At 34.7% G+C, this 25,242-nt stretch overlaps 1 protein-coding gene across 3 annotated transcripts in view; it reads left to right on the forward strand.

Annotated features, from left to right (window-relative positions):
- The first annotated feature begins 35 nt into the window (after positions 1-35).
- LOC110026852 overlaps positions 36-25,242 on the forward strand; it is a 28,638-nt gene continuing 3,431 nt past the window's right edge. The window contains exons 1-4 of one of the 3 annotated variants that reach the window (XM_020728032.1): positions 36-241; positions 20,242-20,422; positions 20,944-21,030; positions 23,563-23,961. In XM_020728032.1, the coding sequence (XP_020583691.1) occupies positions 20,948-21,030; positions 23,563-23,961 (482 nt within the window). In that variant the 5' untranslated portion in view covers positions 36-241; positions 20,242-20,422; positions 20,944-20,947. The remainder of the gene's footprint in view (positions 242-20,241; positions 20,423-20,943; positions 21,031-23,562; positions 23,962-25,242) is intronic. The other 2 variants (XM_020728033.1, XM_020728031.1) reach the window with 2 other exon arrangements.

Genomic DNA, 25,242 nt, shown 5'->3' on the forward strand with positions numbered 1-25,242 from the left:
ATATATAGCAATTGAAGCAAAGCCCTAAACTTATCTATCCTTTTCTCCTCTCCGGCCCTTCGGTTTTGCTCGAAACCAGGCCTACCTTTCCCTTCGCCACATCGGGGCCAAAACCCTAACGATACAGGCGCGACTAGAGTTAGCTGAGAAGGAAACGGCAGGATTGCAGCGTACAAAGACCTTCGAAACTCTCATCTTTCTCCTCCTTCCGCTCATCTCCTACCCGAAACCATTGAAGAAGGTAACCCTCGTATTTGTTTCCCTTTCTCCCACCCGCATTCGCGCTTTTTAGCTCCTCTAAATCCCGTAAATCCGTGTTCCAACCGGATTTACAAAACGGAGGAAAAACAGGATTTTGAAGTCTGTAGGATTTAAAGTTGTAATCTTTGCCGTTTGGAATGGTCAAGGTTAAATCCTGCTTAAATCCTTCTAAAATCCCGCTACTAAACAGCCCCTTAGACTATCAACATGTACATGGTGCGTGTGCAATTAAATTAGTTGTATGCAGCAATTGCAGATGTTGTAAATGGCATAAAATGGTTATTAATTGAGCTGATGCCATGTGAAGTCTGATAGGTGATGATGTCAAAAGTAGAGGGCAAAGAGATAATGAGGACGAGTTTTTGAGTGGAAAAAAACATGTTAATATGATATCTCATTTGCTGGCTATTAAAATATGGCTTAACGAGTAATAAGTCATCACTTCTATAAAGAAGAAGACATGACGGATTTGCTTCTTTTGACTTTATAGCTTATTTATGCCCATTGTGGTGTTAGGTCGAGTCTTTGAGTGAAAAATAACATGTTAACAGGAGGCCTCGTTTGATTCAATTTGTAGAAAATTTAAATTGAACCAAACAATTTTTGTTATTGTCAACAGTTAACGTTTTTCACATCACCGTGTAGCTCCACTTCTTATTTACACACCCCAAAGATGTCTACCTCCATGTTTAAGCTTTCAAGAGAAATGCAGGCCCATGATGTGTTGACATCGGAAATCTTCCTATGAAGATGCATTATCTTTTCTCTCAACCTCCTATAGGTTTGTTTGTCGATAGTAGAATATAACTCGAGCAGGATTTAATAAATGTAATAAATATAAAATTAATAAATCTTATGCGAGCTAAATCTTGAAAGATATTTGATATGATATGTGTCAAATTTATTTAAATTTAGATTAATTGTTTGGGTACAATTCATGTTTTATTTGATTGTAATGTCTTATTATATTTCCTTGACCTATACCAACTTTAATTAGTATAATTAATCATAATTTATCTAATTAAATTTATTAATTAATGATAATCAATAATTAAGAAAATTCTAAGTAATTAAGCAATAAGTTTCATTTAGATAAATTAAATTCAAAATAATATTAATTTATTTAAGTTAAATTTTTTTAATTATATAATTTAATAATTAAATTTCATTTATTTATTATTTTAATTTCTGCTTTTATCTCTAATTTATTTGATTGAATATTAATTTTTTTGTTATCAACTCTTATTATGTTAATTAAGATATAATTAAATAATCTTATTAATATCCTAAATAATCATTATTTAGTAATTTATAAAGCTAATTAAAATTTAAAATTTTTTGGTATCAAATTGGATTACAAATAATTAGTTTTTATGAAGTGATTTTTTTGTTAATTGGCATTATATATTAAGATTAATTTAAATTGTAATTAATTTATTCTATCCATGAATTAATATTAAATTTAGTGATTATTGTAGATCTTAATTAATATATTTAAACTCGACGATGTGCACCCCTTAGTCGATTTTAAACTGACAATGACACGCTACTTCAGAAAACTTGTCATTCTTCCCAAATTACAAAGACCATCAACGACAACAAAGCCAATTAATTTGTGGGAATAGCTCGTTGAAGGGTGGAGAAGGCGGTGACTGGGTCAACAACCCTTGAAGGAGAAAAGAAATTCATGAGGCTTGGGTATTTTATTCAAAATTTTCCCAATCCTGGAATTATTAAATCTTGATTTTAAGGTAAAACAAGGAGAAAAAGGATTTAAATTCTGTAGGATTAAAATTTTTTTTTCCTACTGTTTGGAAGGGTTTAAAATTGACCAAATATTTTTCTATTTCTGTTGGATTATATCAAAGATCGGCTTTAAGCCCATATCTTTTTGCTTTAGTTATGGATGGTCTTACTGGACTTTTACAAGATGATGTACCTTGGTGTATGCTTTTTGTTGATGATATTCTTCTCATGGATAAGACGAGAGAAAGAGCCCAGGAAAAACTTGAATTATGGAGGTCTACATTTGAGTCTAAAGACATTCATTTGAGTAGAACTAAAACTGAATACATAGAATATAATTTTAGTTGTAGTAGCTCTAGTGGCAGAAGTGTAACTTTGGGTGATCAAATTATTAAAAGGTGTGAACGATTTAGATATCTCGGGTTTGTTGTTCAAAGCAATGGTGATATAGATGGGGATTTTTATAGTAGAATTTAAGTTGGTTGTTTGAAGTGGAGGAATGCTTCGGGCCTTTTGTGTGATAGAAAAATTCCGCTTAGACTGAAAGGAAAATTTTATAGATGGTAGTGAGACCTGCAATGCTCTATGGCGCTGAATGTTGGCCTTTAAAAGAGAAGCGTAGTACTAAGTTAAGTGTTGTAGAGATGAGAATGATTAGGTGGATGAGTGACTTTACACTTAGAGACAAAACGAGAAATGAATATATCCGTGATATGGTTGGTGTAGCTCCAGTGACGGACAAAATTAGATAGAGTCGTCTTAGATGGTTTGGTCAAATTAAACGTCGATCATATGATGATCCAATTAGGAGAGTAGATGTTTAGGTTTGATTTATGTTAAGAAACTGTTAAGAGAGGCAGAGGTAGATCTAGGAAGGCTTGGGCATATTGTATAAAAGATGATCTAATTTATTAGTACTAAATGAAAATATGACATTAAATAGGACGCAACGGAGAAAAAGGATTCATGTAGCCGACCCCACGTAGTGGGATTAAGGCTTTTTTGTTGTTGTTGTTGTTGTTTTTTGGAAGGGTTCAAGTTAATACTTGCTCAAATCCAACCTCCAACAACTCTTACGACAGTTCATCTTGTTATCATGCTATGGCACGTGAGACTCCAAGGGCCTGCATCCTCTCCTCACATTGTTGATTTCCGTCCAGTGAAGCGACAAGTTGCAATTTGAACATCAGCCGCCAATGTCAACTTAGGTTTTCATACCATTGAGCTTTCTTTCCTTATGCTATGGTAGAAGCCATTTCTCTTATTATTTCCTTCTCTCATCTTCTGTTCAATAAACATTAGCTTTTGACCATAGAGCACTGCTTCAATTTTTTATATATTCTAATTTTAGAGCCTTAGCATTTGCAAATTTTGATAGCGTTATCAGTCAAGCTTCTAATTTTTTGTTTTTGATAATGTTTTTTATACAAATTAATTTTTTTTTTATTTAGGAATTTTTGCGGTAGTTGTAACATACTAGTTTTTTTAAGAGCAAGTTATTGTACATAATATGAAAATGTTTTGCTTCATTTTTTTTATATATTCTAATTTTAAAGCCTTAGCATTTGCAAATTTTGATAGCGTTATCTGTCAAGCTTCTAATTTTTTGTTTTTGATAATGTTTTTTTGTACAATTTAAATTTTTTTTATTTAGAAAGTTTTGCGGTAGTTGTAACAAACCACTTTTTTTAAGAGAAAGTTATTGTACATAATATGAAAATGTTTTGGTCGAAGAAATTCATATAGTTTTTTTTTTTCTTTGAGTTTTTTAAATTGATTTTGTCAGTTCAGTTTTCTAGGTGACATAACCGAAGTCATCATTACCGAAACCTGTTGGTTTGATTGATTTGTTGAAATGAAATAACCTAATGCACACCTTTAGATGCTATTTCTAGAAAACTCCAACAAGGAGATAGATTTATGGCTTGCATTAAGCTTGAGTTGAAATTAACGAGTCTTTCATGATTCAAATGGAGATTAGATTGAGCCTGTCCATAACATCATTTGGCTTGGATTGAGATCAAATTGGATGTATTTGAGCTGATCTCTAGTTGAGGCCAAACAATTTGAGATGGAATTGGTAACATCTTTAAAGTATAACATAATCTAATCATGCAAATTCGTTCTAATTGCTCTACATCCTCACCCCCAAGAAAAAAAAAATCTCTTTTGAAGAGTTTGGTGGAGTCTTCAAATGGACTAGCTAACACATAAACTGAATTAGCCTTCATAATTTTAGAATTGAAGTTTACCCCTAAGTAGTAACTTATGGCCAACAATATGGGATGAAAGTTGTTAGTTGTCACGAGGAATAAAATTTAGAATCCACTGGCACTTTGGTTTTTTTCATGCAAGATAGGCAATATCAAGTTAATAACTTAAATATGTAGATGTGCTTTAAAATTCAAAATATCGGTATATAGCTTACTACTATCATGGAAAGAATCTTTACAACCTCCAACGTTTTGGGCCTAGGAGAAATTAACTTGAAGGGCAACTTATGGAGGAATGCAAAGCTCAAAATTATCTACAATCTCTAGTTCGAAAATCGAAAAATCACCATTTTCCTTTTCATAAAATGGCTCGTCATTGTAGAAATTTTTGGTATCTCAACTTATTTAGCTTTGAAGAGTGAAAATGTATTGGATATGTGTTTAGGCCAAGGGAATGAATTGGAGATAATATTTCTTCTTAATCTTTTGTAAACTGAATCACTCAATATCTTTTCTAATGGAAGTAGCAAATTGATCATTTAAATGATATTTTAAAGTTGGAGAATCTTTATTCAAGCATTTTATATTGAGCCTTTGGGCTGTCAATATAGCTTGTTCGTGAATTGTTCATGTTTGACTTTTTAAGTAATTTGTGTTCGATTTATTCATTAAACACTCAAGTTGAACACAATTTTTTTTAGCTCGATTTATAAACGAGCTGAACACAAATAGATCTTTTTTTATTGTATTTCGCTTGTCTTGGCTCTAAATAATTAAATAATTAAATAAATAATATTTATTTTAACTTTTTATATTGATTGTGTATGCAGTATTTTTAAAAATTTTAAAATTTATTATTTTTAAATCATAGGAGCTAAATTTAAGCAAGCTAAAAAATGAGAAATGGATTTAAATAGAACCAAATATGAACATACCATGCAACAAACATTTCAAACGCAAGTCGATTTCGAACAAAAAAAAAAAATTGAACGAGCCTAGCACGAACAAACACAGGGATCGCTCAAGCTTGGCTCATTTACTCCACTAGTGAATGCGGTTATGTAATGATTAATTGACATGGTTAATATGTAAGTGATGTTCATGGATTGAAGAGATAGCTTTGTTTACTATTTTAGGTGAAAAATGAGCCTAAGAGTGGCATTGGTGATTTTTCTGCTATGTAAGATTAGTAACAAGTAATGATGATTATAAGAGCTCCATAATTTTGAATGTTGATAAGATTTTGATTAAATATATGCTCTTCTTAAGAATATAAAATGCAAGATTAAAAGTTTGTGATGAAAGAAGAGTGAAATGAGGTGAAATTTACTTATGGAGTTGATAGTCCACAATTTGATAAGCTCAATATTGAACAGGGTTGTGTATCGATTGTGTTAGCTTTGGTTATAGGTCTAGAAACTTGGTTTTGGGTTTGGCCAAGATGGGTCCAATTGTACTATGGTTTAGAATAATTTTTTGATATTTGATGTGGTGTTAAGGGCATATAAATTTGCTAGGAATATGTGGATATAATCAACGAAGTGTATTGAATATAATCAAATTGGCCTGTTTTGAGAAATTGGTAGTTAAGGACATATTTTTTGGCAGTTAAGGATAGGTTTTATTTTTTTTATAATCTAAGTTAATTTTGTTAGTTAGATAAGGAGAAGATTACATGAAGTGTATTTAACAGAAATGTTAATTTAGAAAGAGAAATACAACATAATACTAGAGGATCATTTAGATCACTTAGCTTTGAAGTGTAGTGAATATTAGAGGTGACAATAAAATTTCTTTTGATTCCTACCTCTTATAAAGAATATGAAATCTTTTATCTATCAGTGAATCAAGACTCTAAATGCTCTAATTAGAATCAGAATCCTACTGTCATAAATGAACGTCATTTTGCTTACAAATTGGATGAAGCTGTGGCATTTCAAGCACTTGCAGAGTATTCTCATCTATAGTATTAACAATTGCAGAGATTAACACCAAGGGCCTAACAAAGCAGAAATATCAATCAATGACTCTGGTTTGAGATTTTGAGACAAGGTTTGGTTAGATGAGAGAGGTCTTCCACTAAAGAACTAGGAGAATCAATTCGAGCATCATATGGAGAGTTTGTGATGAAAATTTTGGAAGCCTTAATTTAGGGTGTGCCTTAAAGCTTCCAAAAATTTGGGGCTCAAAATTATAAAGAATAATATGAAGGAATATTTTTAAATTTCATGTAATGCCAATATTTGGACGATCGGGATCCAATCCACACCTCTATATGAAATAATGTTTTAACATCTAATTCCACTAAGACTAGCCATAGGGGCCGAATAAAAGGAGCTATTGTAGCATTCATTTGTTATGGCCTTTCAAAAATGAAAGCTATAGTGAGTATGATAGATTGGTTGAAATAATATAGGCCCAATTGTGAAAAAGAGATCCAAACGTGAGCGATAATAGGTTTCATCTTATAATCAAAATCAGCAGATCATTTTAACATGCACATTGAAAATCTACTAATATAATAAGAGCATCGAGAGAAGACGCCTTGCTGGTAATGCAAGTTTTATGATGATTTGTCTAGGATCAATAATCCCAACAGAGTAATCACTAATACTTTTTAAACCATCCAAGAACTTGTGAATTATCTCAATTCTAGGCCTACTCATAGAGAAATTTCCAATAAGTGAAAAGTCAAGAGTCCTAGCAAGTTCAGATATTTCTTCATCTGAAAAGAGAAGAGCATGTTTGCCTTGAAAACAAGAAGGTTGTTTATGTTGATGGTTTGTAGAAGTTTGATGAAAGAAAAATGGAGGATTGTTTTGTGCCGATGAGAAATTTTTTGTTACATATGTGATACCGGAACTAGTAGGAAAAACAATGGAAATACAAAAACAAACTTTGATTAATAGAAACATAGGGTTGCGAGACAACTCAACAGAAAAATAACAACATAAAACATACACGACACAAGTAATCACCTCTAAGGTGTATTCCCAAAGCGGTGGAGGTCGACGAGGTGGGTCCGGCGACTTGCTACAACAAGGTGCAGGAGAGGGGTCGGTAGGGGTTGGAAGGTGATCTAGAGGAGGGGGCAACAACGTCTGTTGGGCGGCTGGGAGGTAGCTTTGAAGGTGGAGTAGCAAGCTGGGAAGATGGGACAAGAACTGGGAAGACTCACTGACAATTTAGGAGGTGGATGGCGAGTGGGAAAGTGCATGCAACAATGAGAAAGGCCATGGGAGTGCGGTTGGTCTGAGAAAATAGCGGTCAAAGAAGTTGACAGCAAGCCGAGTGTTAGGATGAGTTGAGGAGAAGAGTTAGGGAAGATAACATTACTATTTCGGAGTAGGATATAGCGATAGCACCACCACCTCCTTGAATACAGCTCTACAAATGGGAAAATTATTTCACTAAGTAAAACTGAAACAAACCTTGCAAAGACCGACTCCCATACACAGAGGACAACAATTTATAAACTCCTAGGAAACTTTTACATGAAATGAAGGGGTGGGAGGGCAAGAAGAATACATAGCATACTTCACGGGTGCGGCAACATGCAAAGCTTCCTCTCCGGATTGTTGTTCTTCCTGCCCGAGGGTTCTCCCGCTGTCGTGCTTTTTCGCGAGGTTCGCGGGTTGGCCCCCATGGCAATTAGCACTCGTGGTCGGGCGCTGTTTTAGCGTCCGCATTAGGGCACTGTTAGCGACCCATGTTAGGGATGCAGTTATCACTTGCATTAGTTTCCTAGAGTTGTGGGAGCTTTGACTTCATAGGTCGAAGCTTCCGTTTTGTTGTCAGCCACTCATGGATTCCACTGGCGACTGCACTGTCTCCCAAGATACTTGTGGGTCTTCTCTCACGTATGAACAAACATCCACCTCAATCTCATCTTTTAGGGCTGCGTGCCCCGCATGTATTGTTAAATTTTCGCAAAGTTACTCACTTGCAATTCAGTCTTGTGCCGTGAGAGTAGCCTGAACCCTCCTGCCCTGTGGCGGTGTTGGCAATACGGTATTGAGTGCGATGCTCTGAAACTTTTTCTGTCGTTGTCATTTTTGTTTCGTGTTAGGAGTCAGTGTCTTGGTCCACTCATTCAGTGTTGCTGGTAAATCTGGTTCCACTGACGTTGTTCTGCTGAAAGGGCAGGCATCCATTGGAACCATGTCGCACCACACCTGGTCCTGTAGCTGGCTTCCAATCAAAAACTCTACCAAGTGTCTTCGGTTGATGTTATCCCGATTCTCTTTTAGCCATGTCAGTGAATACGACTGGGAATGCCTTTGAGTCGTGAGTTACAATTTTTCTACCATCTGTGTTGATGTCACGTTCTTGCTGCTCCCGCTGTCGATGATGATGCTGCATACCTTTCTATTTACTATGTGCGTCTAGAATATTTTGTGGCAAAGCCAATGCGGATCCCTCATGTCCTTGGTTTACAAGATTCGTCGAATCACGAGCACTTCTCCTTCGTCAAGTGGGAGTTCATACTCCTCGCCCTATTCCTTAGTTTTCCCTTCTTTGCTCATCTCTTCCACGACGCCTTGATCTGTGAGAGTAATTACCCTGCTCGTGGGATAGCTGGAGGCTATGTGGTCGTAGCCGTGGCATCGGTAACACTTCTTGGTCGGTACCGTGTTGGAGGAGCTGCCCTTCTCCTGTTTCTTCCTGCTTTGATCCAAAGTATCATTCCCTTTTCCGACTTTGCTTGTGTCTCCTGTGATACCCTTGTCAATCATGGTAATTGTAGGAGACTATTTGCCTAAAGCTTGTTGCCTGAAGGATGATTGTTGTCTGCTCTGCTTCTATTGTCTTTCTACCTTTAAGACTAATGTCTGGACATCTCCCAACATCCAACACGACTGTAGTTGCACCACATTGCTAATGATAGACTTCAGTCCCCAAAGATATCAGGCTACTGCATGCTTTTTCAGCTCTATCAATTCACACTTTAACTGTAAGTGATTGAATTGGGCTGTGAATTCCTCCGCTGAATGATCTCTTTGCTGCAAGTTGTGGAGTTTTAGAAACATATCCTGATGATAGCGGGGTGGGAGGTACTTTTTCTACATTGCCTTCTTCATCTTCTTCTACTTAGTTATCTTCTCAATGCCTTCTATTTTCCTCCGCCTTTGTAGATTTTCTCATCATAAGTAGACATTTTTTTTAGTTTAATCTTAGCTAGCTTGACTTGTTTGTTCTTTGGTATGTCTTTATATTAAGAAATCCGTTAGTTTGATTGCAACTAATCGATAAACTCATCGGGGTCAATACCTCCTCTAAATTCTGGGAGGTCCATCTTGATGCTAAAGTTCCGCTGACCTCTATTAGGGGTCTCTTCTCTCAGCCTCCTTTTATATTGGATACCAAAAAGATGTTGTTGATATTTCTCGTTATTGTGATCTTCCCTGTGGAACAAATTCATAGACGTTCCTGCCTTCCCCTCAACTTTCTTAATCACGGTAGAAGGTAATCTCATCCTGGTTCCTGTCATCCAACTCGGCTAATCTGTTGCAGACGACAAATTTCTTGTTGAATCTCTTCTCGAGTTGGGCCTAGTACATCTCTCCGCGGTGTTATAGTTAGGGTTGGGGATTGAAAGAAAAAATTGGGTGAATGTGGCTTGGGTGGGCGGATGCTTGAAACCCTAGGATTAGACTAGAGCTAGCTCTGATGCCAAATAATAGCAGAACTAGTAGGAAAAATAGTGAAAACACAAAATTAAATTTTTATTGTTAGAAAAATAGGGTTACAACACAACTCAACAAAAAATAATGACACAAAACATACACGACACATGCCAACATCTCTAAGGTGTATTCCCAAAGTGGTGGAAGTCAACGAGGTGGATCTGGTAGCTTGTGACAGCAAGGATGAATGTAGGAGAGGAGTCGACAGAGGTTGGAAGGTGAACTGGATTAGGGGGCAGCAAGTTAGGGGGGGAGAAGGTCTATTAGGCAGCTGGGAGGTGGGTTGGAAGGTGGAGCAGCAATTTGGGAAGATGGAACAACAGTTGGGAAGACTCGCCATCACTTTAGGATGGTGTACAACGAGCGGGGAAGTGCATGCCACAATGAGAAAGGCCGTGGGAGTGCGGTTGGGAATGGGAAACAACAGCTAGGAGAAGTGTAGTGGAAGGCGAGATACCAAACCGCTTTGAGCGAATAGGAAACATGGAAATAGCCCAAACAGAGGACAACTAAAGTGATCGAGTATGTCCACGAATATGCGAGAAGTTGCAAAAGTCTACCTAAGGGGTAACAAAAGAAAATGGTTGAGCAACGGGGGTTTCTCTAGGTAACAAGGATAAACAACATACCAAATAAAGCGGGGCTTGGCCTGGTTGAACCGACCCGACCGATTAAGTAGGGATCTCAATCCAGTAGGAGGCTGGACCGGTTGGCTCGACCCCCTTCTCTCCCCTCTCCTATTTCACTTTAGCACTATTTATATGTTGTTTGTGTGTTTTAGGGTCCATTTTTGCTCTTTCTGATTTCAGAGTCCAGCCGTCAGACGTCTCCTCCCTTGTTAGAGCTGCATTCAAGGACAGGCGGTGCTCCAACTGTATCCTGCTCTGAGATGGTGGTTATCTCAATCCCTCACCATACTCCCTCTTCTCTACTGTCGTCAACCTTCCTTGCTCCTAATTCCCTTTCGCCAGCCCTTCTGCACAGTCCCTAACTGCTGCAAACCTCACCAAGCCTTGTAGCCCCATTCTTATTGTCTCCAATCTTTTCTACACACTCTTCCAGTACCTCCGAACCTTTCTAGCAGGGTGCTACCGCATCCTCCCTGCCCTCCACCTACATGTTGCCATAGCCTCTCAAACCACCCCTACACTTGTTGTGCTGCTATGGTTCATCACCTTCGCGCCTGCCCTAGGGTCTCGTTTGTATTCATGTTATTTTATTTTAAGTTTTATGAATCTTTGTTGTGCCTCTTTCTAAATTTAATCAATAATAATAATATTTGATTATTTTTTGGGTTACTCCAGTATCACCAATGCCTTGGGACAATGTTGCTGTCAAAAACAACTCGTAAGAAGGCTCACCAAAAGGCCATACCAAAAGTCTAGCGAACAAGCAATCAAGTATGCACAGATTCATCTGCACAATGACAATGCATTGGAGGTGAGGATGAATGTATCTGAGTTGCAGGGGTTTCTAAGCTAAGCGAGACTAATGCATCGGATGGCCAAAGCTTGCAAAGTGATCTTGAGATGAGATGCCACATATGATCGCGAGGGTGATCAGGTGTAGGGTATGCTAGACTAACGCCTCGGGACTAAGGGCACACTGCTCATACTTTTTTGGTAGTTAAGGAGAGGTTTAATTATCCTTTTAAAATGTGTAACCATGCTTCATAAATTGGAGGTCAGACTGGTTGAATGCACCTTATAATGGATTTAGGTTTATCTATGCTGAGCTTTGCAAATATAAAGGGCTACTTGTAATTGTGGATATAATTTATTAATTTGACCAAACAATGGAGAGCAAAGTGTAGTGGAAGTAAGAAGAAAAAGAAAATAATGAAAAAAACTAGGAAAATCATATTAATACAAGTGTCAAAGATGGTTGTAACTTAACTTTGAAAATGTCACTACCTTGCACTCCAACTAGCAGATTCTTTTTTTTTGTTCCCAGGCTTCCGCTCTTAAGGGGCTCCACCATTAGCTTCCCTTTATTGCTGATCTCTTAGAGCTGCTACACCTTTACGTCCATCTGTGTCCTATTAGACCTGCAATAGTCTCTTTACCACCTCAGATATCATTGGGATTCTTTCTGTTTTCTCACTAATTCTTGTGAGCTATTTGATTTAACAGTAAACTATCTATGGGCAATCTTATTGTAATAAATTTGTAGTTATTTTTTAATCATTTATTTTGCATATTTCGTATTAGAAGCTTTCCTAGCGTTGTATAAATTCTACACGATTGTTGGAATACACGAATGTTGGAATAAAATACATTCAACTATTCTCCAATTTGTGTCATGTCTTAGGTGTCATCTTCTTAATTTTTTAAACATAAATATTTTTTTCCTACTGCAAAAACACTGCTGTCATAATTTTCCCTTTCTTTTGACAACCAAACTACCCTATTCCCTCCATTTTAGGTTCGCTTAGGTTTGTTGGATGCAATTTGAATCTAATGGTGGAGTTAAAAAAACATCCGTTTAAAATATTGATCGAGTGAAAAATTAATATATGATGTCATCATAATTGGTATGCTCATTCTTGAAAAGAAGATGAAATTTTGTGTCATTTAGTAGCAACCAAAATTGAGCTAGGAGATATCATGTTTAAAGATTGGATCAACAAGACTCTTCAGTGATGTCCAATTTAAGGAATTTTTCAATTTTGAAGATGGATGATACATCCTTGTTCTTTCATTGAATAAACGAAATATGAGATATGATAAATCACACATGTCAAAGTTCATGATATCACATATATATATGAAATCAAGAACAAGATCTCTTTTACATGACAAAAAGGATGATCTATCATAAAGTATTACAATTTATTGCAAAGTATGCTACAAACAATGGATTATTATCAATTCATCCAAATGAAATACAATAAAGATGCAACTTTTCTTAAAGATTTTTTTTATAAACAGAGTGAACATTGTATTTTATGTTATAAGAGTACAAATTCTTGAAAGGAGGATCTACCATTATTAATTGAAACTGGAGAAGAAATAGGAGTCATTATCACTAACAACCCCGTGGAGGTTTGGCCTTATTATCAAAGGTCATTGATATAAAAAATTATAACTCAATGTCCATATGAAGGAAGATAAACCATCAACCCTAGTAAATATAATCAATAAATATACTTTTGACACATATTGTAAAAAAAGAAGGCTTGATATGCAAACGAAGGATGTTAAAAAATTCACGGCAATCCATAAAACAAAAATTAGATAACATGGAGAAGAGAGACACAATGCAGACATTTTTATAAAATATATATTGTACATTGGCAAACTTAAACGTTAATGAATTGCCCTTTAGAGTCCTCATAGAAACTAAAAAATTGAAAACTTAATTGTATTGCTTGGAAAAAAAATTTATATATTATATTCTAGCATTCTTAAATATTCTCTCTTTTTTATACTTTTGTGGTCTCAGAGACATGTATTTTTAGCTACTTAATCATTGATTCAAAAGCTACACTATATGACTATTTTTTTTTTAAATAATTTAATGTACTCTTTATCCTTGCAATAAAGATATAGATGTTGCAGTTGGATCTTTAACAATTATGGCCGGTCAAGTAGGGGCGACAATTCCGATTAACGGGTATGGTTTGTATTTTACCCAAATTTGACCCGACCAAGTATGCATGCCTAAAGCCTGACCCATTTATTAAACGGTTTAGAAATTATAACCTGAAATTAACCCGGATAACCCATTTAATATAAGATAAAGTAGCTATTTGGGTCAAACTTAGGTCAAGATTTGATTTGATGCTCAATTTTAAATTTATGGGTTAATTTTGGGTTGGCGAGCCAACCTGAATCCAACAAAAGTATAGAGTTATGTTTTTGCCCTACATATTTTGTCTTGGCACAATTAGGATGGCTAAACGTGCTAAACAAAGGTCTTTATCATCTTGAGTAATTCTAGGATTAAGAATGTTCCATGCAAATTTTGATTTTTCCTCTCTTTTTTTAAACTCTTTAATCCAATAAATATAAGATTTGGTTTTAATATATATGGCTTGCCCGCCCATAATTTATTGTTCACTATTGATATAGACAGGTTTCTTTCACTTGGATTGTCCTTCTTTGTCACTCACCTCCAAGCAATTATATCCTGAATCATTTGCTCTTACCCAGATCGGTTCTACTCGTTCACTATAGGTTTTCTTAAGAAAAAATGCATTAATACCTCAATCTAAGCTAGTCAAATCATTCGAATTAATTTACGCTGGCTAGTTTCCTGTGTGAATATTGAACCTGCAACTGAAAGGAGCTTTAGTAACAAAGAAACAAGAACTTCCATTTGCCATTCCTTGCACTTATTTTTATCATATGAGGTCTTTCTTATAATCGCCAAACCTTCTTTCTAGCTTGCATGTCTTTTCTATCTCTTAAGATGACATTAAAGAATTATAATTAGAATAATATTATGTAGGAGAAGAATTAAGTTCTTTGAAGAAACAACCTGAGATTTGGTACAGTTACCTAGAAGAAAGAAACTACTGGGATGCAAGGATAGATTAGCTGCTGAAGGCAAACTCAATCTTATGAGATTGATAACTTTAAAATTCTTCTCTGGTTCTTAAAATAAAAGTTGTTTTAAAGTGTTTTCTCATTTGTTGCTAATATGAATTGAAGAAACATAGTAATGTAATATTAAGTGCTTTCTTATATCACTAGAATTTTATTCAAATTTAGAATAAAATGTATGTAAGCTAAACAATGCATTATACGGGATGAAACAATCTTGTTGGGCTTGATTCAGAAGATTTGTCAGCATAATAGTCAACACAGGTTGCAAACAAAGTCAAGGAACTCATACACAATTTTGAAAGTGCATTGCTTTAAGGAGTCTCAACATTATTAGTTATACTGATGATGTTATCGATAGATGTGGTGACTTAGAAGGAATGTGTAACTTAAATAAAAGATTGCTCCAAGTATTGCATGTCAACCAATTAGCCAAAGCTAAAAGATTTTTTTTGGTATTGTGTTAGCGCACACTTAATATTTAATTTTTTATATCACAACATAATGCAAGAGAATTTAAGTAAAGATTCATACCTGTTGGGATGCAAGAATGTTAATAGATCTATAGAATTCAATCTTAAATTTGGAGATGTTCTAGAAGATACAATAGTGGAAAAGACCTATTACTGACTTGGAGAAAACTTATCTACTAATCATTTGCTAGATTCAACGTTCTTATGTTGTCCTTTTTTGCTAGACTGTTCATGCACAATCTTAAGGACTCTCATATTAGAGCAATGCTTAAAATTCTATAATATTTTAAAAAAACTCACGGGTAAAGGAATTCTATTCAAGTCTCTCACTCTTGAAGCATAAACACATATGCAGATTATGCTGGTTGGTAGCTTGTTAACTTTAGGATATTGAACATTCTTACCAAACAATCTTATGACTTGTACAACAAAAAAAAAAGGTAGTGACAATATTTAGCATAGAAATTGAAATTAGATCAATGACACTAGAAATTTATAATTTATTATGGCTAAGATTTATTCTCAAAGATTTAAAGGTTGAATGGAAAGGTCCAATGTGGCTCTATTATTACAGCAAATCAAACATCACTATTGCACATAATCTCATGCAATGTAACATGGTCTTACAAAGTACATTGAGTTAATAAATACATTTTAAAGGAAAAGCATGGTGATGGTCTCATATATACTCTTTCGTGCTCATAAGTAAATAACTTAGGTACATTCTTTGCAAAGGATTTTTAGGAGAAGTCTTTCCAAAATAATCTAGCAAGCTTAAGATTGATAACATCCATTTGTTCATTATTGAGGAAGCGTGGAAAGAGTCCTAGCCTCAGTCCCCAATCTACCTCAAAATTTCACCCCCATCCGGTGGTTCGACTCTTAAGTTCTTTTTCCATCCTTGGCCCTTGGACTTGCACTACCTCCGCCTACCATCTCTGCCCTCCTGAACCTACATCAGCCACCTCCCTTTTTCCTCCACCTCATGGATTTGTTCGATCTTTGCTACCTCCTCACCAATCCACACGAGCTACCAAATTGTACAAAGAAAAACTTATGAATGGCATTATCATAATTAATTATATGTTTTTTTCAATCCTTGACTTTGCTAGGATTATATAAATTTTGGAATGAAGTACACTCAACTATTCTCCTATTCTTGTAATTGAAAACAACAAACAAATTCATTTGTGCAAATTTTCTCGAGTAATTTATTGACGTTGACATGTAATATCCCTGGTTATGAGGTACTTGATTGAGACATATATGAGTTTTTGCCAACATTTATAATGGGCATTTTGTCTTTACATGTATGTTACATTTTAATTTCAATGTAATACTTTTGTCAGAAAATTGTCCTAATTCTTGGTATTGTGCTTAAGTTGCACATTTGCTGTAAATATGGACAAACATCAATTGGGGAAATTTAGGTGGGCTTTTGCCAAGTCTTAAAGGCCCATAAAGGATTGACCTTACATATGCTATTTTGATTTTTTGTAATGTTTATTTATCTTCTTTTGATGGATCTTACTCTTGAATGTTTTTCATGTTTTGATTTTTTTTTATATGAAGTTTCATAATTTTTTCTTTTCAAGTCTATTTTTATATAAAAGTTTTTGGTGTTTCTGGGGTACTAGTTGATGGGCAACAACTTGTTTCTCTTTCTATTCTTCTTTTTTTTGCATAATATGCACTTGTTAATATAAGGGTATCTCCACTTACCTAGCCAAATGATGCTAATAATTTGTCCCTAGATTTGATCTTTGTATGACGATCTTGAAGCTAAGAAAGGAGAGGGTTTTTCCTCATGTGCGAAGCCGAGTGGATTTGTTTCCTAGAATCGAAATCGAAAATGAGTAAGAAGTGGGAGCAAGAAGTGGGAGCGAAGGAGCAAAAGCGAGGAATCACCAATTGGTTTGATTTGGCTGGGTGAAGGGGATGCAAGCAACCAAGGATAAGATTTAAGTAAGTAGTCCTGAGCTGTTGCAGAAGCTTGTAATCATGGTGACTGGTGATCCGACAGACTAAATAGGCACAACCAGCCGTGCAAGCTGAGAAAAGGGTGAAGGTGCTAAGATCTATGTTTCAGAGTGAGAGATCTCGTGTGATGCAGGGAGATGTAAGAGAAGAGCACGGAATTGCTCGTGCTTTCGATAGTAAGGATCTGAAGAAATTGTGTCTCAAACGTGATTTCATAGAGCGAGAGACACTAAGACAGGAGATAGCACTTGAATGGAACTTGGGCTGATCGAATGTGAGGGCAGATACTCGAGATTGAGAATTTGAGGGTGAGAGGATATATGATGATTTCGACGATGTTGAGAGCTAAAAGAGATTTTAGTGGTAAGTTTTATTTAATTGTAAGTATAAATTATAAATTTAGATTTTTAATTTACACCTAATAAAATATTTTGTTAGGGAATCTTTGAGACAATCAAGTGTCTACAATAGAGGGAGATGACTTTTGGGGTTTGTTTCTTGAAGGATAGACTGAAGATTTCTTCTTGTGATGAAAGGTAAAACCCTAAAATTTGTTTACATTCTTTAGGAATAAGTGGATGCTATTTAAATGAAATTAATATTGAAATTTAATCACTGTAATGCCGAAAGTTATGCACAAATAATAGTTTTTTTTTGCTATAAAATTCAAAATGAAAGGGGACTTGATAGATTTATGTTTATAAGCTATTCCTTCATGTTTATTTCTATAAGCTTAGAGAGGATTTTATTATGTTAATTTTGTGTATCTTGAATAAGCTGCATAGGAATAAATATCAAAATTTATTTAATGAAGATTTACGGATCTTGTAGTATTATTAATTTCTAATTTTCTATCATTTAATGAAGATTTATGAATCTTGTAGTATTATTAATCTCTAATTTTCTATCACGAAGTTTAAAATGCATCTAGTTATAATATATGTATCTTGAGGGATTTTTTATTTGAATAAATACATAATAATAAATATAAGTTAATTGGAAAAGTTGTATTTTGAATTGGGTTGTGTTAGATTATATATATATAAATATGTATATTAAATATTATTTAAGTATAACTAAGCTAAGTAAATAGTAATAGTTTGTAATTGAAGGATTAATTGAAATGTAATTAAGGAATAACTAATAAATTTTTAGAAAATTCTTAATGATATGAAATAAATTAGAACCTATAGTTATGTCATTAATTATAAAATATAGTTAAAAATATAAGTGATTTAAAAAGAAATAAAAGTCTCGGTTGATTGTACTTAATTATTGATGTGAAATGTATCTAATATAATGCATGAGTCTTTTGAGTGTCGGGTTTTGGTAAAGTTAGTAGGAGCGACCAACTAATTTTTAAAATAAAAGCTTTATAAGGAATTTAAGCACAATTTCCTATTTTGAATTTAATTTTGATTCCAATTCTTTCCACTTATGCTTTATACCCATTTATTCAATGCTGCAATTGATCCTTTGTAATTTTAAGTATTAAACATAAATGCCCATATTACTTCATGAATGTTTGCACGATAGTTATTCCCAGGAAAAAAATAAATTTTTTTAAAAGAACATTTAGGCATTATCTAATCAATATGTAATATATCATAAGAAAATAATACATTTTATGAAGAATGTAATGAAGTATTCAATATATATGAATGCTTGCATGTGAATGATGATGGACAGAGTTTACCTCTTGTGGTATTGACTAGAGACTCTAAGGTATTTACTTGCGTAAATGTTTTTATGCCACCTTAAATAATAAAGAAATCAAAACCATGCACCGTTGTGTTGATGACAGATGTATCGGTCAAGGATGATTAGATTCCTTTCTATCTCAAATAATAATAGACTTAGGCTTTGTTTGGAGACATTTCTCGGCTCCATTGCGCTACACTGAAAGCCGATAAAATGTGAGGCTTTCATTTGGGTTAGCAACTTCTCCAAAATGTTTTTCAAACACAACAACATTTTTTCCCATTTCAGATCGTGAATGTCTTGTTGCGTTCCACTGTTTCGTCAAAGAAAATGTCAAATTACCCTTTTACTATCACATAATCTATCTCTTCCATTTCTCTCTAGTTCTCCCCTACTCCCTTTTTTATTTCCGAACACTTGAGATCAACATTTCTAGGATATTGTTTCCTCTTAGCACTCCAACTTCAACGACTTACCAAATTTCCCTGGAATACATCCATGCTCTTTATGCCTAGGTTAAGCTCACTTTACTTCCCGTCAGTAGCGATGGTCCTCAAATGCAGCATTCTTCTCCCATCGCGATTGAGGTCACAACCTTCTGTGATGAGTTGAAGCAGGCTCTTGATCACCTCTCTGACACTGTGGCTTCCAAGGCTATGAAGAGCTTTGTGAACGTCAACCATGTCATCTCCACAAAGCAGGATGAGTTCAAGGTGAAGAAAGCTGAAGTGTACTCAAGGGAGCTTGAGAAGAAGTCCACTGCGTTGAGAACCATCTAAAGGAAGTATTACCAATTCTATTCCATGGTTGCAATTGGGATTTTTGGAGGGGATGGTCTTAAAGGCCAAACACTTGATTGTCGTAACCTGCTTGCAGAGAAGAAATCGGAAATTGTGGCATGTAGTTTCATGCCATTGTCATCCTCCTCATCACAACAAAAGCTAATGCCATGGAAGAGAAGTATGATTGTTGGGGGCTTGACTTGGGAATGATTTGACTCAATTGGGATATTTTTGTCGTTTATCACTAAAAAAGTTGCACAAAAAAATTTGTATCCAAATGAGTTATTGACTTAAAAAAACCCCTTTATATTGTTGTTTGTTCTGAAGTTACATTTAAAGAAGTTTTTATGAAAGGTACAATTGTCCCAAATGAGGCTTTAGTTTATGCCTCGTTTTGTCGATGGTATGCGGACTATGGATGTGTTAGATTATGTTTAAACGATGCTCTTGAGAGGATATATTTATATAAAAAAGAGAAGAAACATGAGTATTAATGTAAATTAAAAGATAAACAACACTACATCATTATACATTGTTGTCATGTATAGGTTTAGTATATGATATGATTTATTACATAGTTTACATTAATAACTAACATACATGATGTTTCTATTTCTTTAGTATTGTGATTATCCCACCGTGTTAATTTTGAAATCTCATTTTTCTTTTATTTTATAATTCATAGAAAAAAATGAGTGAAAGAAGAGAAATGTGTACAGTAGACAGGGCAACACTAGAGCAAGGCATGAGCAAGGCATATTATTTTACTATTGGTTTTGATTTTAAAATTTCATGGCTATTTCATTAATATTGGATTTATAGATATTTATTAAAGTTATTTTCATCATCAGATTGTCTGTTCCGGTTTTGAAAATTCCTAGCATTGGGTACGAGTAGTTACACTTTCTCATTCTCTTTGCTATGGTTGGACTTATCAACCTCCCCTCCAAAATGTTGATCTTCTCAATTGATTTTCAAGCAACTTTTGAGTTTCAAGGATAGCCAACCCTGATTGGGATCCTCTTTCCTTGGGTATGTTTTTTTTTTAAGTTTTAGTTTTTGGCGTTTCTCTCTTAAGCTGCTTGCGCTTTAGAAACTGATTGTTTTACTTTGTGATTGATTCCCTCTTGTTGCCAGGTAGTTTAATTCAATAAATAAATTAGCTTTATATGCTTGAATTACTATTCATCTTTTTATATGAATAATGTGATTATTTGGTAAACAATTATCCATCCAATAGCAGCTTCTAACTCGTACTGTTTATGATTAAACTCTATTTGATGCTAGTTGTATTTGAACATGTAAAGTTTACTACTTGTTGAATATGCTGCTCTTTTTATGTGTTTTTTTTTTATAATTTAATTGTGGCTCCTAAGCCCTCTGCCATGATTTTTTTTTGTCACGTAATTTTCTTCTTTTTATCATTGATGAGTTTGTACTTAATCCTCTGTTCCATTTTATTTGCTTCGATCTTGAAGGAGCATTTCACCTTCCTGATTTCCAAGATTGGGAAGGCTTCTACTAATGCTCTCTTACTTTTTATTTGTTTTTAGAAAGATGGGGCAAAGATCATGCCCTGAAGAAGCTTCTAAGGTTCTCTTGGAACAGTTTGAACTTATATTGGATCATCATAAGCTCATGTAAGTTTAGAATTCCAAGATTTTGTTTTTTTTAATTAAGCGTCTGTTTGGAGCAGTTGTAGCTGTTTAAAGAAACAATTGTGAAACTGTTGTTTAAAAAGCTGTGTTAGCTATTATAATTTTTTTTTGAAAAATTCAAACTGCGGTTTTCTAGTAGCCCCCGCACTTAGGGTCTATTTGGGGCAGCTGCAGCTGTTTAAAAAAGCTGCTATCAAAAAGCTGCAGTGACTATTGCAATTTTTTTTTTAAAAGTTGAACTGCAACTTTTTAACAGCCGCAACACTTAAGGTCTGTTTGGGGCAGCTACAGCTGTTTGGAAAAATAACTGTGAAGTTGTTGTAGAAGCTTCTGTTCAAAAAACAGCCGTGACTATTACAAATTTTTTTTTTTTGGAAAAAGTCATACCGCAATTTTTTAGCAGCCGCCACAAATAGCTAGGTTTAGCGGCAAAACATTGTTTTCAACTACAAATTTTTCAAAAAGCAGACAAAACACAATTTTGTCTGACAGAAAAAATTACCACCGCCACTCCCACCCCAAACCTATCACCGCCACCGCCACCGCCACTCCCACCCCAAAGCACCCTAAATTTATTCCTCCAAGTAATGCATATACTTGTGGACTACCAGTATATCAAATATCGCACAGACATTTCCATATTGAAATTTGGTGCTGCAATTGATCTAATCTACAAGGTGGAATGGTTGTCAATTGTTGAACGGTTGAAGCATGACCAAAGTTGGGCAAAATTGTTTCTTTATGTTTTGCTACCTCCAGTTTCATTCATTTCTCCACTTAGTTGTACTACAGTGTCTTCTCTGTGTAATTTGCGGCTAAGCGAAAGCTTACACAGATTTGTTTACGTAGTAGCTTTCATCTTTTGTTCAATGGGCTTATCATGACAAATTTTGCTTTAAAAAAGATTGAATTTCAGATGAGGTCTATGCAAGTTTGTTAGGACAAAATAAGTTTTTTTCTTCTAATTAAAGTGGCCGTAGGAATTTGTTCATACTTTCCACATTACACATGAAAATATTTATAAGACACCATGAGAAGAACAGTGTGTAGGAGTAGTTTGCCATTTGAAAGTCAACCGTGCAAGTTTATTGAAATTTTAGATTTGACTACAATTTTTCTGAGCAGTCTTCTGATTATCTTATTGTTGCATTCCTTTATATTTTTAATGAAGTGAGCAAAGTATTTGGTCCTTTTTTATGGGATATCTTAATGTTAAACAGGAAAAAATAATGCGCCGCATATTGTTTACATGGTTAAGTTTAAATTAAATGAAAGATAAAGAAACTAAATCTTACAGAATGTTATTGTACTTGTTTTTTTTTTTTAAATATATATTACAAATTGTTTGAAAAAGAATTTGATTGCAATATATTAACAAATTTTAACATAAAATGTTCTTTCAATAGTGATATATATTTCTTCTAAATAAGTAGAAATCGAGTAGCATTATTAGATTTTTCTTAAAATGATTTACCCCATAATCATAAATAATTAGTACAGTTCCTAATTTTTAATTTAATCTTTATAAAATATTTTGTTTTAAGAGGACATGTATGAGGATTTAGGGAGCATGAAAATTATTTTATTAATCGATTAAATTAATGAAATAATGGAATATAATTTAATCTCGATGATTTCCTCTAATCACTCGAGAAATATAAAAAAAAAATGAAAATTATACACATGTAAAGCTAATCGTGTTAAATTTTAATTTATTTGCAACACATGTCAATTGGATTGCCACTTGTTAATTTCCTTTTGCTACTTGCATTCTCTCAACCAATTGCTTGGAGATGGTAATAAAGAATGGTTTGACAAATCTCACTTATAATGTACACTTGAACAAGTATAAATGCCCAGACATAACCATCGTAGGGATGAAATATGCTTACCCTCTTAAACGGGAATGTGTGTCTTCCATCATTCAACTCTTTTGGAAGGAAATTGATTGTTAGTTTAAATAGAAAAGTGTCAAAATATTTCCCCGACTCTTTGTTAGGGTTCAATTTAGTCCCAAATTCTATAAAAGAGCTAATTTAGGACACAGTCTCTTTTAAGTAAAGCTAAAGTAGTCACCCTAGGGACTATTTCAACCCATACTAAAAGAGTAGGGAGATTAATTTGACACTTTTATAGACTAGGATTAAAATGAAGCCATGTAAATAGTCAGGGGACTATTTTGGCACTTTACTTTTTAATGAGAATGGCAAAATGCTATGTTAAACTGTTTTAATCCTGAAATGATAGAAAGAATGGGGTAAACTTGATGTATAGTGGCATTAAAAGAGTAATTTTTGGAAGGACGAATGTTGTATATAATTGATGTAGATAAATGATTTTTTTTCAATATTCTTCTAGCTATAGTGCTTTACAATACCTCTATAGCTTTATTTCATCATGCTCTAGTCTGGTTTGTTTTTCACATCTTTTATTTGAAAATTTATATAATTGTTTTACATTGTGATGTTTTAGCTGATTTTTCCTTTCAAATTATCTTGTGTGTACCGAGTGTAGTGATGAGGTTGGCTTCATACACCCATCCCAATTTGCAGAGTTAAATGAAGATTCAAGTATTTCATGGTCTCCACTTTCCAACTTCTGCGAAATATTCAATGAATCCTGTGGGAGAGACGCAACTGGTTTGACGTTTCTACAAAATGAGAAGACTATTTTCTGGTATGGCAATCATAAGTTGGCTATCTCAATGCAGATTGTTCCCCTATTGTATTATGCTGCTCGACTTGCACATATGGATGCCAGAAGAAACTATAAAAGGTTAATCAACATATCAGAGGGCAAAATCTCCTTGAACACTGCAACTTCTGAAGCTCAATTCCTAGAAAAAGATATCCTGAAGCACTCTAGGGCTCTTTTGATATTGAGTCCTGATTTCGGCAGTGTTTGGAATTCTAGGTTATTATTTTCTTACTCAGTAGTTGTATATAGATTTTTATTTTATTTTATGGAATTTCTTCTGTTGTTTATGGTTCTTTATCAAATAACACCTGCTTTGTTGTGATCTAGTTAAATGATAATGGGGGCTGAAATACTTATGAACTTTATTTGTCAGTACTGTGAGATGATTGTAATGTCCTATAAAGTATGAATTGGCAAAAGCCACTTTGAGGCATGACCTTACCCTATCAAAGTAGAGCGGCAGGTGAAGGGTAGGAGACAAAATGCGAGAGAGTCAAACCAACGGGGATACTATGTGGGGCTCGTGCAACAATTGAAGAGATAGAGAACGAGGGATGAACACACGAGAGCGAGCTAGAGAGCGGAGGAGAGGAAGATGAAGGGCGGAGTGCATAAATATCACATGGGTGGAGCACTGTGGGAGACAATGCTAGCAGGTAGCTCCATGGTGAGCCGAAGCTCGTAGCTAGGTTTGAATCAGGCGCATGTGTGGGCGATGTTTTCACATGATGGAAACAACAAGCGAGATAGATCAAGCTGATCCTGTACAGAGCATGAGCAAGTGAGGGACTTCACAAATAAGAAGCATATAACTACACTAACAAGTTAGGGCTAGCAAGTATTTCGTGCAAACAAGTAGGTCGAGCAAAGCATTTTACAGAGATTGGGTTGTGAGCAGTGATCAAGCATGAGAAAGTGGATGTGGATAATGACAATGAGTGGACCCGATCGAGGAGCTAGGGCTACGCAAGTTTGAGACTGAGGTGACAACATGCAAACAATTAGGAAGCAACAAGCGCAAGCGTGTGGGGAGTAGGCCGGACTGGTTGAGTGAGAATAGAGGAATTTCTAGATGTGGTCAAGGCAAATGTTGGTTGTTTTCATTACACAATCTAAAATTTTCATGCCTTTTCTTTACAAATAATACTAAGGCTCTTGATGATGATGTATTAGGTCAGATAAATTTTTTGTCAAACAATTCTTGTAGCTGAATTTTCAGTTCTTGTAATTCCTTAACTGTCATTCAATACAATTATTTATATATTACTTTAGAAGCAACTAGCGCAAGCGTGTGCTTGTCTGTGTATCCTTTGTCATCTCTCTCACTTGGGCAAGAATATCTTGATTATTGCTATTTAACAACTTTTAAGCTTTTATAGTTATTATTATCACATATGTCAATCTTCGATCCACATAAAATTTAAATTCTATTTCTTGAGGGAAAGTAAAATTGTTTACCTTTTGATTGTAGTCTAAATTAAGAAATAAGTAAATAGC

This window comes from Phalaenopsis equestris, unplaced genomic scaffold, assembly GCF_001263595.1.
Source record: "Phalaenopsis equestris unplaced genomic scaffold, ASM126359v1 Scaffold000402, whole genome shotgun sequence".
Classification (NCBI taxonomy): Eukaryota; Viridiplantae; Streptophyta; class Magnoliopsida; order Asparagales; family Orchidaceae; genus Phalaenopsis; species Phalaenopsis equestris.